This window comes from Prosopis cineraria, unplaced genomic scaffold (genome assembly GCF_029017545.1).
Source record: "Prosopis cineraria cultivar Desert tree isolate PC_DT_omini unplaced genomic scaffold, ASM2901754v1 PC11, whole genome shotgun sequence".
In the NCBI taxonomy this organism is placed as follows: domain Eukaryota; kingdom Viridiplantae; phylum Streptophyta; class Magnoliopsida; order Fabales; family Fabaceae; genus Prosopis; species Prosopis cineraria.
The window spans coordinates 39370501-39388590 of NW_026555342.1; the positions used below are offsets into that span (position 1 = coordinate 39370501).

The 18090-nt window shown below is 31.5% G+C and overlaps 2 protein-coding genes across 2 annotated transcripts; both read left to right on the forward strand.

The window, feature by feature from the left end:
- The first annotated feature begins 33 nt into the window (after positions 1–33).
- On the forward strand, positions 34–9835 carry LOC129286504 (probable disease resistance protein At4g27220). The gene is made up of 5 exons (XM_054922458.1): positions 34–2808; positions 3847–4254; positions 5008–5676; positions 7177–7812; positions 9437–9835. Exons 1-5 carry the CDS (start codon positions 34–36, stop codon positions 9833–9835), a joined length of 4887 nt encoding a protein of 1628 aa, XP_054778433.1.
- A 12-nt stretch (positions 9836–9847) lies between these two features.
- On the forward strand, positions 9848–18073 carry LOC129286830 (uncharacterized). Its single transcript, XM_054922898.1, has 4 exons — positions 9848–10120; positions 11712–12380; positions 14267–14949; positions 17776–18073. Exons 1-3 carry the CDS (start codon positions 9848–9850, stop codon positions 14426–14428), a joined length of 1104 nt encoding a protein of 367 aa, XP_054778873.1. The 3' UTR covers positions 14429–14949; positions 17776–18073.
- The last annotated feature ends 17 nt before the right edge of the window (positions 18074–18090 follow it).

Sequence of the window (18090 nt, forward strand, 5' to 3'; positions counted from 1 at the left end):
TCCAGTGTATTATTCTTGTTCAACAGCATTCAGATGGATCCTGCTACTTGTTTTACTGAAAAGCTTCTAGATTATGCAATAAAAGCTGTGGGACGGCAACTTGGGTATATGATTTTCTACCGCAACAATATTTCTGAGCTAAGGAAACAAATAAATAATCTCAATGAAAAACAAGAAGCTGTGCAACATTCAATCGACGAGGATAGAAGAAGCGGTGCAAGAATTGAAACGCAAGTTGAAAATTGGATGAGTGGAGTGGATGAGATAAAAACACTAGCAGAGCAGTTCTTTGATGAAGAAAGCCAATCGCAAACTAGATGTAGCAGAACTTCATGCCCAAATCTATGCTCATGTTATCAGCTGCGTAGAAGAGCAAAGAAAATGGCACTGGAAGTTGAAAAACTTGCAAAGAAACAATTCGACAGGGTTTCATATTTTCCTTCTCCAAAATTCACGCACTCAATAGATGACAAAATGAGTGAAGGGCTTGATTCAAGGCTGCTAATTGTAGATCAAATTATGGAGGCTTTGCGGAATCCGAGTGTTAATATGATCGGATTGTGCGGGCTTGGTGGCATTGGCAAGACCACAATAGCTAAAGAAGTAGCAAAGAAGGTGGAGAATGAAAAGATATTTGGAAAGGTGATCATGGCAACTGTTTCTAAAGATATGAATATTGTAAACATTCAAAGTCAGATTGCTGAGATGTTGGGTATGCAACTCAATCAAAATACTATAGATGTAAGATCTTCTCGTCTGCATGAGAGCTTGAAGCATGCGAAGAATATGCTCCTAATATTGGATGATCTTTGGGAGGAACTTGATTTGGGCAAAGTAGGAATTCCCTTTACTAGGGATGAAAATAATAACAAAAAGATTGAAGGTTGTAAACTTCTACTAACTTCAAGAGATGAAACACTACTTTTAGACTTAATGAAATGTGAAAAGATCATCAGTGTGGATGTTATGCCAGAGGATGAAGCACATGAGTTGTTCAAGAGGATTGCTGAAATTTCTATTGAATCAAGCAATCCTGATTTGATGTCTATAGCCGTTGAGATTGTTCGAATGTGTAGAGGCTTGCCGCTAGCAATTGTTTCAGCTGCAAAAGTGCTGAGGAAAAAAGATTTGGATGTATGGGAAAATGCCCTTGCACGATTGAGAAATCCTTTACGGAGAAACTTAACAGGAATTAGAGAGATCGATTCCGTTTTAAAACTAAGCTATGATGATTTGAGCTCAGAGAACAAAAGTATTTTCTTGCTTGCTGCCATGTTGTCTCATGACCCCTTAATTAAAGACTTGCTCATGTACTCCATGGGGTTAGATTTTCTCGGACACGTCGAGAACATGGAAAATGCTCAAGTTGGAATATTTGCTGTTGTAAGCAGGCTAAAATCTTTGAATTTATTACTTGATAGCTTTTCCAGTCATCATTTTACAATGCATGACGTTGTTCGGGATTTTGCCCTATCAGTTGCATTTAATGATCTAAATGCATTCATTGTGAGAGACACAAGGTTAAATGCATGGCCAGAAGAAACAGTGCTAGAAGGCTATAGGGGAATATCCTTGGAAAAAAGTGACATTGGTGATCTTCCAGAGGAGTTACTTGCTCCAAGGTTAAAATTCTTCTTATTAAATAGTAAAAGCTGTGATTTGGCCATATCAGATACCTTCTTCAAATCTACAAAAGAACTTAAACTATTGAGTTTTAACAATGTGTGCTTTTCATCATTGTCATTTCTTAATTCTCTAAAAAAGCTCAAAACCTTGTGCCTCCACTCTTGTCTGTTGGAAGACATGACTCAGGTTGGAAGCTTGAAACAGTTAACAATCTTGAGTCTTGCTTACTCTGAAATTGAACAGCTACCATTTGAATTGGCGATGTTGACTTCATTACAAATGCTAAATCTAGCCCATTGCTCCGAACTCAAAGTGATTCCACCAAAACTCCTATCTAGCTGGAAAAAATTGGAGGTTCTGAGCATGGAAGAAAGCTTTAAGCAGTGGGAAGCCAAAGGATCTAGTGAAGGTAATGAAAATGCAAGTCTTGTTGAGTTAAAGGACTTGCCAATCTCTTCTCTAGATATTCATATTCCTGATCCCTCTATTTTGCCAGAGAACTTGTTCTTAGATATGAAATTGAAGAGATACAAAATAATCATTGGAGACGATTGGGGTTGGTATTGCAATTATGAAACTTCAAGGACGTTGAAACTTGAGCTAAATAGAAATATCCATTTAAAGCATGGGGTTTGGAAGTTATTAGAAAGAGTTGAATATTTGCACTTGCGTGGATCCAACGGACTAGAAAATGTTCTTCACAATAGATGTCCATGTTTAAGGCATCTTCGGATTGAAAGAAATTGCGATGTTGAATATATTGTTTTGAGCTCCACCCATCAAGAAGTTGCCCTTCCAATGCTTGAAACTTTGATCCTTGAAAAGTTGAGTGTGCTGAAGAAGTTATGTCAAGGACCAATTGCTCCCGCCTTCCGAAACCTGAAAGTAATCAAAGTGGAAGGTTGTCGACAGTTGAAGTGGATTTTCTCAGCTTCAATGATTGGATCATTTTCGCAGCTTGTTGAGATTAAAATTAAAGATTGTGACTCCTTGAAAGAGGTTGTGACATCTGCGATTGAAGGCTCATCTGATCAGCCAGAATTTGCTAATGACGTCATTGTTTTCAAGAAGTTACGCACTTTGAAGATGGTTGGATTGCCAGCTCTTATAGATTTCTGCATCAAGGGTAGAGCAGCAAACAACCATTGTAATAAAACTTCGAAATCACTCTTCAACGATGAGGTATGTTTGGATTATTTTATTCTTAGTTTTTCACTAGAATTACTTTGCTATATGGCTTTTGTGGCACTTTGCAGGTTTTCATTTACTTTTAAATTACTTAAAATAAGCCAATAAAAGAGAGAAACTAACTGTAAGTATTAAAAAAAAAATGAAACATCAAATTATTTGTCTTGAATCCTAAAAAAAAAGGCTTGAATTCAATGTTTGGGAGTTTATGTTTTTATGATTTTTTTTAATGAAACGGGCAATGTATAATGCAAGCTAATAAGAAGAAATATCAAAACAAACCAGAAGACCGACAACTTAAAATCTTTGAAGAAAACAAAGAAAGATTATTTTTTGAATATAAAGTTGGCATAGCATTCACATGAAATTTTATATTCGTTTTTAGATTTATATTTTGTTTTATTTTAAATCACTTTTCATCAAGAAGATATGTTTATTTTGATTTATTTTTACTTGTTTTAACTACTTAAAAACTTGAGACTTATCTTGGAAAATAATTTTCACTAGCATTACTTTATTATTAGGCTATTATAGCATTTTGCAGTTTTTTGATTTTTTTTAATTACTATTTTTCTTATGAACTTTATATTTTACTTCCCCTCTACAATGTTGTAGCTCTATAAATTTCAATTTTACACATCGTCGCAAACTGATGGATTATAAAGTTTTTAAAACTAATTTAACGATGCCTTTCCAACTACTCAAGACTCCTATATTTTTAGATCTAAGGGAAGAAAATGACTCTGTTATCGTGTAGAGAGTGTTGAAAGTAGTTCATTAGTATATGTGAATTAAGAAAAGAAAACTTAAATTAATTAGAATGTATTAGTTGCTTGTTCAATTTTTCTTTTGAAGACAATTCAATGCTGCCATTTTATTGGTTTTATGTTTGAATTTAAGCTTTGACCAATTTCTTGAAAAATATGAGAGTAGATATGAAATCTTATTTGGACATGTAAACAATCTTGCTCAAAAAATAAGCCTATAGATCAAAAGTGAATTTGTTTTAATAATCATATTTTCTTTAAACAGGTGTTATTTCCGATGTTGGAGCTACTGGAACTGTCAAATTTAGACAATTTGACTTCATCTATATGGAATGATCAGCTTTTCGACAGCTCGTTTGGTAACTTGAAAACACTGGATGTGGGGAGCTGTGGCTTTGTGGTATTAGTGCCCTTCCAAGTTCGAAGATCCTTATATAGTTTGGAAGAAGTAGTGGTGACAAAGTGTGAGAAGTTGGAGGTGGTGTTTGACTTAGAAGATTTGAATGATGGTAAGGAGAGACAGTCATCTTCAATAGTCGTGCCGTTGAAGAAGTTAAGCTTACGAAGTTTGCCAAAACTGAAGATCGTGTGGGGCAATCACCATAGAGAAAATGTTTCCTTCCAAAATCTAAGCCAGATTGATTCAAAATATCTTTTGCTCTGCTGCAATAAGGTACCTTTCTAATGAGCTCTATTAAAAAAAATAACGAAACGCCGAATTTACTATCCAAAAAAAAATTTGAAATCACTTTTCAACAGTAGGGTATGTTTAATTTTTTTTCATTTTAAAAAATTTCGAAATTAATTATTGGCAAAATTAGTTTTCACTTGAATGACGTTGCTATGTGGCTGTCGTGGCATTGGGCAGGTTTTCTTTCTTTTTTTAAATTACCTAATATGAGCTAATAAAAGAGAGAAACTAACTGTTAGCGTTAAAATAAATGAGGCAAACTACAATGCATTTTTTTGCATTCTAAAAAAAAAAAGAAAAAAGAGCCATGAATTTTATTATTTGAAGTTTTTCATTTTTCATTTCTTTTTACATGAAACGGGTAATGTATTTGGTTCGCATACTGAGTTTGTGATAGAGCAACAATAAGGATTGCAATAAAACTTGGGACCAAAACGCTATGTTTGGATTGTCTTATTCTTACCTTTTCTTGTTTTAACTTCCTAATTTTTGAAATTCATTTTTCACTAGAATTATTTTGCTACGGGGCTTTTGTGGCACTTTGCGTGTTTTCTTTTATTTTCTAAATTACTTACAATAAGCTAATGAAAGAGAGAAAATAACTGTAAGCATCAAGTTAAAAAAAATTAAACATCAAATTATTTCTTTTAATCAAATTTCTTTAAATAGGTGTTATTTCCTATGTTGGAGTTATTTGCACTGTCAAATTTAAACAATTTGATTTCATTTATATAGGATTATCGATTTTCATACAACTTGTTTAGTAACTTGAAAGGGCTAGTTGTGGATGGGTGTGTCTTTGTAATATTAGTGCCCTTCCAAGTTCTAAGTTCCTTACACAGTTTGGAAGAACTACAAGTTAAAGACTGTAAGGAGTTGGAAGTGGTGTTTGATTTAGAAGATTTGAATGATTATAAAGAGAGACAATCATCTTTAGTGGTTGCGCCATTGCAGAAGTTAAGACTATTGAGTTTGCCAAAACTGAAGAATGTGTGGAGCAATGACCACCGAGGAAATGTCTCCTTCCAAAGTTTAAGGCAGATAAAAGTTAAAAATTGTGACAGCTTGACGAGTGTGTTTCCTGCATCTATAGCCAAAGGCATGCTTCATTGTCTTGAGCAACTTGAAGTACGAAATTGTGCTGATATGGAAGTAATTGTTGCAAAGGATAAAGTTTCAGAATCTCTTGATGCTGCATTTGTGTGTCCTAGGCTGACTTCCCTTGAGCTTTTTGGGCTTCCAAATTTGAGGAACTTCTATGCACAAAGATACAAATTAGAACGGCGCCACCTTGACGGTTGTGGTGACACAGAGATATTTGAAAAGGAGGTCTCAAGTTCATCAAAAATACATGGGAAAGAGAGTACAATAGACTCAACATATCCTCTGCTCTCCTGCAACAAGGTACCTTTCCAATGAGCTGTAATAAAAGAACAAAAAACTAACTTTAAGCATTAAAAAAATAATGAAACACCGAATTTAGTACCAAATAAAAAACTTTGAATTCACTTTTGAACAATAAGTTATGTTTAATTTTTTTTTATTTTCTTTTTTTTAACTTCCTAAGAAGTTCAAAATTAATTGTCGGCAAAATCCTCTTTCACAAGAATGGTATTGCTATGTGGCTATCGTGGCATTGTGCAGGTTTTCTTTGTTTTCTTTTTAAATTACTTAATATAAGCTAATACAAGAGAGAAATTAACTGTTAGCGTTAAAATAAAAAATGGAAACTACAAATTATTTGCTTTGCATTCTGAAAAAAAACGAGCCATGATTTTGATATGAAGTTTTGCTTTTTTGTTCTATATTTTTTTTAATATGAAACGGGTATTGCTTGGTTTGCACTCTAACTTTGTGACAGAGGAACAAATAAGGATTGCATTAAAATTTTAGAATCACTTTTCAACCAAACGGAATGTTGGGATTATTTTATTTTTACCTTTTCTTGTTTTAACTTCCTAATTTGTGAAATTCATTTTACACTAGAATTATTTTGCTATGGGGCTTTTGTGGCACTTTGCGTGTTTTCTTTTGTTTTCTCAATTACTCAGAATAAGCATCCAATTGAAAAAAGAAATTAAGCATCAAATTATTAAAATTAAAAACTAAAAAAAAAGATTATTTTTTGAATATGATGTAGGCATAGCATTCACTTGAAATTTTATATTCGCTTTTCATATTTGTGTTTTGTTCTTAAATTTTTGAATCACTTTTCGTCAAAAAGATCTGTTTATATTATTTTGTTCTTATGTTTCCTTGTTTCAGCAATTTAAAAAGTTGAGACTTATCTTTGAAAATCACTTTTACTAGCAGCACTTTCCGATTAGGCTATGATGGAATTTTGCAGTTTTGTTTTAATTTTAGTTACTTTTTAATTATGAACTCTATATTTTACTTCTCCGCAACAATGTTGTGGCTCTAAAAATTTCAATTTTACATATCGCCACAAACTGATGGATTATAATTTGTTTCAAAATTAATTTAACTATGCCTTTCAGCTATGCTCAATGCACGTAAATTTGCAGATCTAAGGGAGGAAAATGACTGATATCTTAAGAGGTAGCGTTGAAAGTAGTTGATTACTATAGGTGAATTAAAAAAGAAAAATTAATTAAGAATGTATTAGTTACTTGTTCGGTTTTCCATTTAAAGACATTTTTTATGCTGCAATTTTATCATTACTTTATTGGCGTGATGTTTGAATTTAAACTTTTGCCAATTTGTTGAAAAATATGATAGTAGATCTAAAATCTTTGGTTAAACATGCAAGCAATCTTTCATTAAAAGTAAGCCAACAGATCAAAAGTAAATTTCTTTTAATCATATTTCTTTAAATAGGTGTTATTTCCTATGTTGAAGTTATTGGCACTGTCAAATTTAAACAATTTGATTTCATGTATACAGGATGATCGATTTTCATACAACTTGTTTAGTAACTTGAAAAAGCTAGTTGTGGATGGTTGTGGCTCTGTCATATTAGTGCCCTTCCAAGTTCTAAGATCCTTACACAGTTTGGAAGAACTAACAGTGAATAAGTGTGAGGAGTTGGAGGTGGTGTTTGATTTAGAGGACTTGAATGACTGTAAAGAGAGACAGTTATCATCAGTGGTTTTGCCCTTGAAGAAGTTAAGCTTATGGAGTTTGCCAAAATTGAAGAATGTGTGGAGCAATCACCACCATGAAAATGTCTGGTTCCAATGTCTAACCCAGATACATGTTTCTCTTTGTGACAGCCTGACGAGTGTGTTTCCTGCATCTATAGCCAAAGGCATGCTTCATTGTCTTGAGCAACTTGAAGTACGAAATTGTGCTGATATGGAAGTAATTGTTGCAAAGGATCAATTTTTAGAATCTCTCGAGGCTTCATTTGCGTGTCCTAGGCTGACTTCCCTTGAGCTTTTTGGCCTTCCAAATTTGAGGAACTTTTATGCACAGAGACACAAATTAGAATGGCGCCACCTTGACGGTTGTGGTGAAACAGAGATATTTGAAAAGGAGGTGTCAATAAACTCAAAATATCCTCTGCTCTCCTGCAACAAGGTACTTTTCCAATGAGCTGTAATAAAAGAACAAAAAACTAACTTTAAGCATTAAAAAAATAATGAAACACCGTATTTAGTACGAAATAAACTTTGAATTCACTTTTGAACAATAAGTTATGTTTAATTTTTTTTTATTTTTTTCTTTTTCTTGTTTTAAGTTCCTAAGAAGTTCAAAATTGATTGTTGGCAAAATCTGCTTTCACAAGAATGACATTGCTATGTGGCTATCGTGGCATTGTGCAGGTTTTCTTTGTTTTCTTTTTAAATTACTTAAAATGAAAACTACAAATTATTTGTTTGCATTCTGAGAAAAACGAGCCATGATTTTGATATGAAGTTTTTCTTTTTCTTCTATATTTTTTTTATATGAAACGGGTATTGCTTGTTTTGCACGCTAACTTTGTGACAGAGGAACAAATAAGGATTGCATTAAAACTTTAGAATCACTTTTCAACCAAACAGTATGTTGGGATTATTTTATTTTTACCTTTTCTTGTTTTAGCTTCCTAATTTGTGAAATTCATTTTACACTAGAATTATTTTGCTATGGGGCTTTTGTGGCACTTTGCGTGTTTTCTTTTGTTTTCTAAATTACTCAGAATAAGCATCAAATTGAAAAAAGAAATTAAACATCAAATTATTAAAATTAAACATCAAATTATTTGTTTTGCATTCAAAATAAAAAAGCTTGAATTCAACGTTCTGAAGTTTTTCTTTTCTTTTTATGGATGAAACAAGCAATGTGTAATGCAAGCTAATGTAGGAGAAAAGAAAAACTTTCTAGAAGTCTGAGAAGTTAAAAAGCTTAGACTCAAAATTAAAAAAAAAAACTAAAGAGGTTATATTTTGAATAAAAAGTAGGCATAGCATTCACTTGAATTTTTATATTTGCTTTTCATATTTGTATTTTGTTTTTAAATTTTGAATCACTTTTTGTCAAAAAGATCTGTTTAAATTATTTTGTTCTTATATTTCCTTGTTTCAGCAATTTAAAAACTTGAGACTTATCTTTGAAAATCACTTTTACTAGCATCAGTTTCCGATTAGGCTATGATGGAATTTTGCAGTTTTTTTTAATTTTAATTACTTTTTAATTATTAACTTTATATTTTACTTCCTCGCAACAATGTTGTGGCTCTAAAAATTTCAATTTTACATATCGCCACAAGCAGATGGATTATAATTTGTTTCAAAATTTTAACTTTGCCTTTTCAACTATGCTCAATGCACGTGAATTTGCATATTTAAGGGAGGAAAATGATTGTGTTATCTTAAGAGCTAGGGTTGAAAGTAGTTGATTACTATAGGTGAATTAAAAAAGAAAACTTAATTAAGAATGTATTAGTTGTTGTTCAATTTTTCATTTAAAGACATTTTTTATGCTGCAAATTTATCATTATTTTATTGGCGTTATGTTTGAATTTAAACTTTTATCAATTTGTTGAAAAATATGATAGTAGATCTGAAATCTTTGGTCAGACATGCAAGCAATCTTTCATTAAAAGTAAGCCAACAGATCAAAAGTGAATTTCTTTTAATCAAATTTCTTTAAATAGGTGTTATTTCCTATGTTGGAGTTATTGGCACTGTCAAATTTAAACAATTTGATTTCATTTATATAGGATGATCGATTTTCAAACAACTTGTTTAGTAACTTGAAAAAGCTAGTTGTGGATGGGTGTGGCTTTGTGATATTAGTGCCCTTCCAAGTTCTAAGATCCTTACACAGTTTGGAAGAACTAACAGTGAATAAGTGTGAGGAGTTGGAGGTGGTGTTTGATTTAGAGGACTTGAATGACTGTAAAGAGAGACCATCATCTTCAGTGGTTGCGCCATTGAAGAAGTTAAGACTATCAAGTTTGCCAAAACTGAAGAATGTATGGAGCAATCACCACCAAGGAAATGTCTCCTTCCAAAGTCTAAGGCGGATAGAAGTTGATAATTATGACAGCCTGACGAGTGTGTTTCCTGCATCTATAGCCAAAGGCATGCTTCATTGTCTTGAGCAACTTGAAGTATGAAATTGTGCTGATATGGAAGTAATTGTTGCGACGGATCAAGTTTCAGAATCTCTTGATGCTGCATTTATGTGTCCTAGGCTGACTTGCCTTGACCTTTCTTACCTTCCAAATTTGAGAAACTTCTATGCACAAGGGCAGAAATTAGAATGGCCCTACCTTCATCAATTAGATATTGACGGTTGTGGTGAAATAGAGATACTTGAAAAGAAGGTCTCAAGTTCATCAGAAATACATGGGGAAGAGAGTGCAATAGACTCAAAATATCCTCTGCTCTCCTGCAACAAGGTAACTTTTTATTAAGCTGTAATAAAAGAATAAAAAAACTAATTTTAAGCGTTAAAAAATAATGAAACACCGGATTTACTACCTAAGAAAAAACTTTGAAATCACTTTTGAACAATAAACTTGTTTTTTATTTTTACTTTTTCTTGTTTTAACTTCCGAAAAAATTGAAAATTAATTGTCAGCAAAATTCGTGTTCACAAGTATGACATTGCTACGTGGCAATCCTGGCATTGTGCAGGTTTTGTTTTCAAATTACTTAATATAAGCTAATAAAGGAGAGAAATTAACTGTTAACGTTAAAATAAAAAATGCAAACTACAAATTATTTGTTTTGCATTCTGAAAAAAAACGAGTCATGATTTTTATTTGATGTTTTTTTTCTTCTTCTATATATATATATTTTTTATATATGAAACGGGCAGTGCTTGTTTTCCACACTAACTTTGTGATAGAGCAACAAATACGGATTGCATTAAAACTTTGGAATCACTTTTCAACCGAATGGTATGTTTGGGTTATTTTATTCTTGCGTTTTCATTTTTTAACTCCCTAATTTGTGAAATTCATTTTTCACTGGAATTAATTTGCTATGAGGCTTTTGTGGCACTTCGTGTGTTTTCTTTTATTTTCTAAATTACTTAAAATAAGCTAATGAAAGAGAGAAAATAACTGTAAGCATCAAATTGAAAAAAATTAAACATCAAATTATTTGTTTTGCATTCAAAATAAAAAAGCTTGAATTAAACGTTTCGAAGTATTTTTTTCGTTTTCTTTTCTTTTTTACGGATGAAACAAGCAATGTATAATGCAAGTTAATGTAGGAGAAAAGAAAAACTCTCTAGAAATCTGAGAAGTAGGCATAGCATTCATCTGAAATTTTATATTCGCTTTTCATATTTGTGTTTTGTTCTTAAATTCTTGAATCACTTTTCATAAAAACATTCTGTTTAAATTATTTTGTTCTTATATTTCCTTGTTTCAACAATTTAAAAATTTGAGACTTATCTTTGAAAATCATTTTTACTAGCATTACTTTACTATTAGGCTATTATGAACTTTATATTTTACTTCCCCGCAACAATGTTGTAGCTCTATAAATTACAATTTTACTTATGGCCACAATTGATGGATTATAATTTTTTTAAAATTTAATTTAACTATGCATTTTAAACTTAAACTATACTCAATACACGTAAATTTGTAGATTTAAGGGAAGGAAATGATTGTGTTATCTTAAGAGATAGTGTTGAAAGTAGTTGATTACTATATGTGAATTGAAAAGAAAAAAGAAAACTTAATTAAGAATGTATTAGTTACTTGTTCGATTTTCCATGTAAAGACATTTTTTATGCTGCAATTTTATCATTACTTTATTGGCGTTATGTTTGAATTTAAACTTTTACCAATTTGTTGAAAAATATGATAGTAGATCTGAAATCTTTGGTTAGACATGGAAGCAATCTTTCACTAAAAGTAAGCCAACAGATCAAAAGTGAATTTCTTTTAATCATATTTCTTTAAATAGGTGTAATTTCCTATGTTGGAGTTATTGGCACTGTCAAATTTGAACAATTTGATTTCATTTATACAGGATGATCGAGTTTCATACAACTTGTTTAGTAACTTTAAAAAGCTAGTTGTGTATGGGTGTGGCTTTGTGATATTAGTGCCCTTCCAAGTTCTAAGATCCTTACACAGTTTGGAAGAACTAACAGTGAATAAGTGTGAGGAGTTGGAGGTGGTGTTTGATTTAGAAGACTTGAATGACTGTAAAGAGAGACAGTCATCATCGGTGGTTTTGCCCTTGAAGAAGTTATGGTTATGGAGTTTGCCAAAATTGAAGAATGTGTGGAGTAATCACCACGGTGAAAATGTCTGCTTCCAAAGTCTAAGCCAGATACATGTTTCTCTTTGTGATAGCCTGACGAGTGTGTTTCCTGCATCTATAGCCAAAGGCATGCTTCATTGTCTTGAGCAACTTGAAGTACGAAAGTGTGCTGATATGGAAGTAATTGTTGCAACGGATCAAGTTTCAGAATCTCTTGATGCTGCATTTGTGTGTCCTAGGCTGACTTCCCTTAAGCTTTTTGGCCTTCCAAATTTGAGGAACTTCTATGCACAGACACAAAAATTAGAACCGCGCCACCTTGTCAGTTGTGGTGAAACAGAGATATTTGAAAAGGAGGTCTCATGTTCAGCAGAAATACATGGGGAAGAGAGTACAATAGACTCAAAATATCCTCTGCTCTCCTGCAACAAGGTACCTTTCTAATGAGCTGTAATAAAAGAACAAAAAACTAACTTTAAGCATTAATAAAATAATGAAACACTGGATTTACTTCCTAAGAAAAAACTTTGAAATCACTTTTGAACAATAAGTTATGTTTAATGTTTTTTTATTTTTTATTTTTCTTGTTTTAACTTCCTAAGAAGTTCAAAATTAATTGTTGGCAAAACCCGCTTTCACAAGAATGACATTGCCATGAGGCTCTCGTGGCATTGTGCTGGTTTTCTTTTTAAATTTCTTAATATAAGCTAATAAAAGAGATAAATTAACTGTTAGCGTTAAAATAAAAAATGGAAACTACAAATTATTTGTTTTGCATTCTGAAAAAAATGAGCCATGATTTTGATATGAAGTTTTTCCTTTTGTTCTATTTTTTTTTTATGAAACGGGTATTGCTTGTTTTGCACGCTAACTTTGTGACAGAGGAACGAATAAGGATTGCATTAAAACTTTAGAATCACTTTTCAACCAAACGGCATGTTGGGATTATTTTATTTTTAGCTTTTCTTGTTTTAACTTCCTAATTTGTGAAATTCATTTTACACTAGAATTATGTTGCTATTGGGGCTTTTGTGGCACTTTGAGTGTTTTCTTTTATTTTCTAAATTACTCAGAATAAGCATCAAATTGAAAAAAAAAAATTAAACATCAAATTATTTGTTTTGCATTCAAAATAAAAAGGCTTGAATTCAACGTTCTGAAGTTTTTCTTTTCCTTTTTTCTTTTCTTTTCATGGATGAAACAAGCAATGTATAATGCAAGTTAATGTAGGAGAAAAGAAAAACTCTCTAGAAATCTGAGAAGTTAAAAAGCCTAGACTAAAAGCTTCAAGAAAAATAAAGTTTATTTTTTGAATATGAAGTAGGCATAGCATTCATTTGAAATTTTATACTAGCTTTTCATATTTGTGTTTTGTTCTTAAATTCTTGAATCACTTTTCATAAAAACATTCTGTTTAAATTATTTTGTTCTTATATTTCCTTGTTTCAACAATCTAAAATTTTGAGATTTATCTTCAAAAATCATTTTTACTAGCATTACTTTACTATTAGGCTATGATGGAATAAAGAGGTTATTTTTTGAATAAAACGTAGGCATAGCATTCTCTTGAATTTTTATTTTTTCTTTTCATATTTGTATTTTGTTCTTAAATTTTTGAATCACTTTTCGTCAAAAGGATCTGTTTATATTATTTTGTTATTATATTTCCTTGTTTCAGCAATTTAAAAAGTCGAGACTTATCTTCAAAAATCACTTTTACTAGCATCACTTTCCGATTAGGCTATGATGGAATTTTGCAGTTTTTTTTAATTCTAATTACTTTTAATTATGAACTTTATATTTTACTTCTCCGCAACAGTGTTGTAGCTCTAAAAATTTCAATTTTACATATCACCACAAACTGATGGATTATAATTTGTTTCAAAATTAATTTAACTATGCCTTTTTAGCTATGCTCAATGCACGTGAATTTGCAGATCTAAGGGAAGAAAATGATTGTGTTATCTTGAGAGATAGTGTTGAAAGTAGTTGATTACTATAGGTGAATTATAAAAGAAGACTTAATTAAGAATGTATTAGTTACTTGTTCGATTTTCCATTTAAAGACATTTTTTATGCTGCAATTTTATCATTACTTTATTGGCGTTATGTTTGAATTTAAACTTTTACCGATTTGTTGAAAAATATGATAGTAGATCTGAAATGTTTGGTTAGACATGCATGCAATCTCTCATTAAAAGTAAGCCAACAGATCAAAAGTGAATTTCTTTTAATCAACTTTCTTTTAATAGGTGTTATTTCCTATGTTGGAGTTATTGGCACTGTCAAATTTAAACAATTTGATTTCATTTATATAGGATGATCGATTTTCAAACAACTTGTTTAGTAACTTGAAAAAGCTAGTTGTGGATGGGTGTGGCTTTGTGATATTAGTGCCCTTCCAAGTTCTAAGATCCTTACACAGTTTGGAAAAACTACAAGTTAAGACTGTAAGGAGTTGGAAGTGGTGTTTGATTTAGAAGATTTGAATGATTATAAAGAGAGACCATCATCTTCAGTGGTTGCGACATTGAAGAAGTTAAGACTATCGAGTTTGCCAAAACTGAAGAATGTATGGAGCAATCACCACCGAGGAAATGTCTCCTTCCAAAGTCTAAGGCGGATAGAAGTTGATAATTGTGACAGCCTGACGAGTGTGTTTCCTGCATCTATAGCCAAAGGCATGCTTCATTGTCTTGAGCAACTTGAAGTACGAAATTGTGCTGATATGGAAGTAATTGTTGCGACGGATCAAGTTTCAGAATCTCTTGATGCTGCATTTATGTGTCCTAGGCTGACTTGCCTTGACCTTTCTTACCTTCCAAATTTGAGAAACTTCTATGCACAAGGGCACAAATTAGAATGGCCCCACCTTCATCAATTAGATATTGACGGTTGTGGTGAAATAGAGATACTTGAAAAGAAGGTCTCAAGTTCATCAGAAATACATGGGGAAGAGAGTGCAATAGACTCAAAATATCCTCTGCTCTCCTGCAACAAGGTAACTTTTTATTAAGCTGTAATAAAAGAATAAAAAACTAATTTTAAGCGTTAAAAAAATAATGAAACACCGGATTTACTACCTAAGAAAAAACTTTGAAATCACTTTTGAACAATAAACTTGTTTTTTATTTTTACTTTTTCTTGTTTTAACTTCCTAAAAAATTGAAAATTAATTGTCAGCAAAATTCGTGTTCACAAGTATGACATTGCTACGTGGCAATCCTGGCATTGTGCAGGTTTTGTTTTCAAATTACTTAATATAAGCTAATAAAGGAGAGAAATTAACTGTTAACGTTAAAATAAAAAATGCAAACTACAAATTATTTGTTTTGCATTCTGAAAAAAAACGAGTCATGATTTTATTTGATGTTTTTCTTCTTCTTCTATATATATATTTTTTTATATATGAAACGGGCAGTGCTTGTTTTCCACACTAACTTTGTGATAGAGCAACAAATACGGATTGCATTAAAACTTTGGAATCACTTTTCAACCGAATGGTATGTTTGGGTTATTTTATTCTTGCGTTTTCATTTTTTAACTCCCTAATTTGTGAAATTCATTTTTCACTGAATTAATTTGCTATGAGGCTTTTGTGGCACTTCGTGTTTTCTTTTATTTTCTAAATTACTTAGAAATAAGCATTCAAATTATTTGTTTTGCATTCAAAATAAAAAAGCTTGAATTAAACTTTTCGAAGGTTTTGTTTTGTTTTGTTTTCTTTTTTACGGATGAAACAAGCAATGTATAATGCAAGTTAATGTAGGAGAAAAGAAAAACTCTCTAGAAGTCTGAGATGTTAAAAAGCCTAGACTAAAAACTTGAAAAAAAAATAAAGTTTATTTTTTAATATGAAGTAGGCATAGCATTCATTTGAAATTTTATATTCACTTTTCATATTTGTGTTTTGTTCTTAAATTCTTGAATCACTTTTCATAAAAACATTCTGTTTAAATTATTTTGTTACCTATATTTCCTTGTTTCAACAATTTAAAAATTTGAGACTTATCTTCGAAAATCATTTTTACTAGCATTACTTTACTATTAGGCTGTTATGGAATTTTACAGTTTTTTTAATTTTTAATTATAACTTTATATTTTACTTCCCTGCAACAATGTTGTAGCTCTAAAAATTACAATTTTACTTATCGCCACAAATTGATGGATAATAATTTTTTTAAAATTAATTTAACTATGCATTTTAAACTTAAACTGTACTGAATACACGTAAATTTGTAGATTTAAGGGAAGGAAATGATGTGTTATCTTAAGAGATAGTGTTGAAAGTAGTTGACTACTATATGTGAATTAAAAAGATAAAAGAAAACTTAATTAACGAATGTATTAGTTACTGATTGATTTTCCTTTTAAAGATATTTTTTGTGCTGGAATTTTATCATTACTTTATTGGCTTGATGTTTGAATTTAAACTTTTACCAATTTGTTGAAGAATATGATAGTTGATCGAAATCTTTGTTTAGGCATGCAAGCAATCTTTCATTAAAAGTAAGCAACAGATCAAAACTGAATTTCTTTTAATTCATATTTCTTTAAATAGTTTTTATTTCCTATGTTGGAGTTATTGGCACTGTCAAATTTAAACAATTTGATTTCATTTGTACAGGATGATCGATTTTCATACAACTTGTAAAAAGAGCTAGTTGTGGATGGTTGTGGCTTGTGATATTAGTGCCTTCCAAGTTCTAAGATCCTTAACAAGTTGGAAGAACTAGAAGTGGCATGGTGTGAGAAGTTGGAGGTGGTGTTTGATTTAGAAGATTGGAATGATTGTAAAGAGAGACAGTCATCTTCAGTGGTTGCACCATTGAAGAAGTTAAGACTATGTAGGTTGCCAAAACTGAAGAACGTTGGAGCAATGACCACCAAGGAAATGTCTCCTTCCAAAGTCTAAGGCAGATACATGTTTCTTATTGTCAAAGCCTGACGAGTGTGTTTCCTGCATCTATAGCCAAAGGCATGCTTCGTCTTGAACAACTTGAAGTAGAAAATTGTGCTGATATGGAAGTAATTGTTGCAAAGGATCAAGTTTCAGAATCTCTTGATGCTACATTTCTATTTCCTAGACTGACTTCCCTTAAGCTTGATGAGCTTCCAAATTTGAGAAACTTCTATGCACAAAGACACAAATTAGAATGGCCCCACCTTCAACAGTTAGTTATTTTCGATTGTGATGAAATAGAGATATTTGAAAAGGAGGTCTCAAGTTCATCAAAAATACATGGGGAAGAGAGTGCAATAGACTCAAAATATCCTTGCGCTCTTCTGCAACAAGGTACCTTTCCAATGAGTAATAAAAGAACAAAGAACTAGCTTTAAGCATTAAAAAAATAATTAAACACGAATTTCCTACCTAAAAAAAAAACTCTTGGAAATTGATACTTTGTAGTTTGAAACATACGAATGATTCTTATGATTAGAATATTTAGTAGATTGTAGTTTAGAATTTGATGATCAGGTTTAAAAACTAAAGAGTGTAAATTGCATGATAAATTTTTTAATTAATCAATAGATTTGTAAATAATTAAATAATTTTTTTCTCTTTCTTTCAATAAGAGGAGTTCTCACTTTTGAGTCTTCACATAAAAGAGGTGCATGATGAATGTGGAGGGGGGAGGTTTTTTTTTTTGAAAATTATTATTAGCTTTAATTTTATATTTTGTTTTGAAATATAAAGGAAAAACATTGGTATCGCACAACAGAAGATTGACACTCTAGAAATTCATATTGACTTTAATTTCATCTTAATTTCAAGTTTTAAGTTAATTTAAAAATTAAAGCATATGCTTTTTTATGTATTGTGCAGGTTATTGCCAATCTGGAGTTGAGCTTATGTGGAAAAGAAGTGGAGATGATGGGAAGCGGGCAGTTTCCATCGTATCACTTCCCCAAAGTGAAAGATCTTTTTCTAATTACTAAGAAAGCAACAACTATATCGTACAGATCATTGTTGAATTGCTTCCCAAATTTAGAGCATCTTCAGCTGAGTGGTGAGTTTAAGGATCCTTTTGGAGGGCATGATGTTGCTGCACTTCGTTTTCCCTTTCAAAAACTTTCTCTGCAATATTGCCAATACGATAAGCTTGGCAATACCAATACCAAATCTCACACATCTCCGTTG

What these genes read in the sequence shown, in the direction of transcription:
- LOC129286504 (XM_054922458.1), top strand. Translation starts at nt 34, where the DNA reads ATGGATCCTGCTACTTGTTTTACTGAAAAGCTTCTAGATTATGCAATA. An exon ending in AATCACTCTTCAACGATGAG is followed by an intron (nt 2,809 to 3,846) that starts GTATGTTTGGAT and finishes TTCTTTAAACAG; the next exon opens with GTGTTATTTCCGATGTTGGA. An exon ending in TTTTGCTCTGCTGCAATAAG is followed by an intron (nt 4,255 to 5,007) that starts GTACCTTTCTAA and finishes TCATTTATATAG; the next exon opens with GATTATCGATTTTCATACAA.
- LOC129286830 (XM_054922898.1), top strand. Translation starts at nt 9,848, where the DNA reads ATGGAAGTAATTGTTGCGACGGATCAAGTTTCAGAATCTCTTGATGCT. An exon ending in CTCTGCTCTCCTGCAACAAG is followed by an intron (nt 10,121 to 11,711) that starts GTAACTTTTTAT and finishes TCATTTATACAG; the next exon opens with GATGATCGAGTTTCATACAA. An exon ending in CTCTGCTCTCCTGCAACAAG is followed by an intron (nt 12,381 to 14,266) that starts GTACCTTTCTAA and finishes TCATTTATATAG; the next exon opens with GATGATCGATTTTCAAACAA.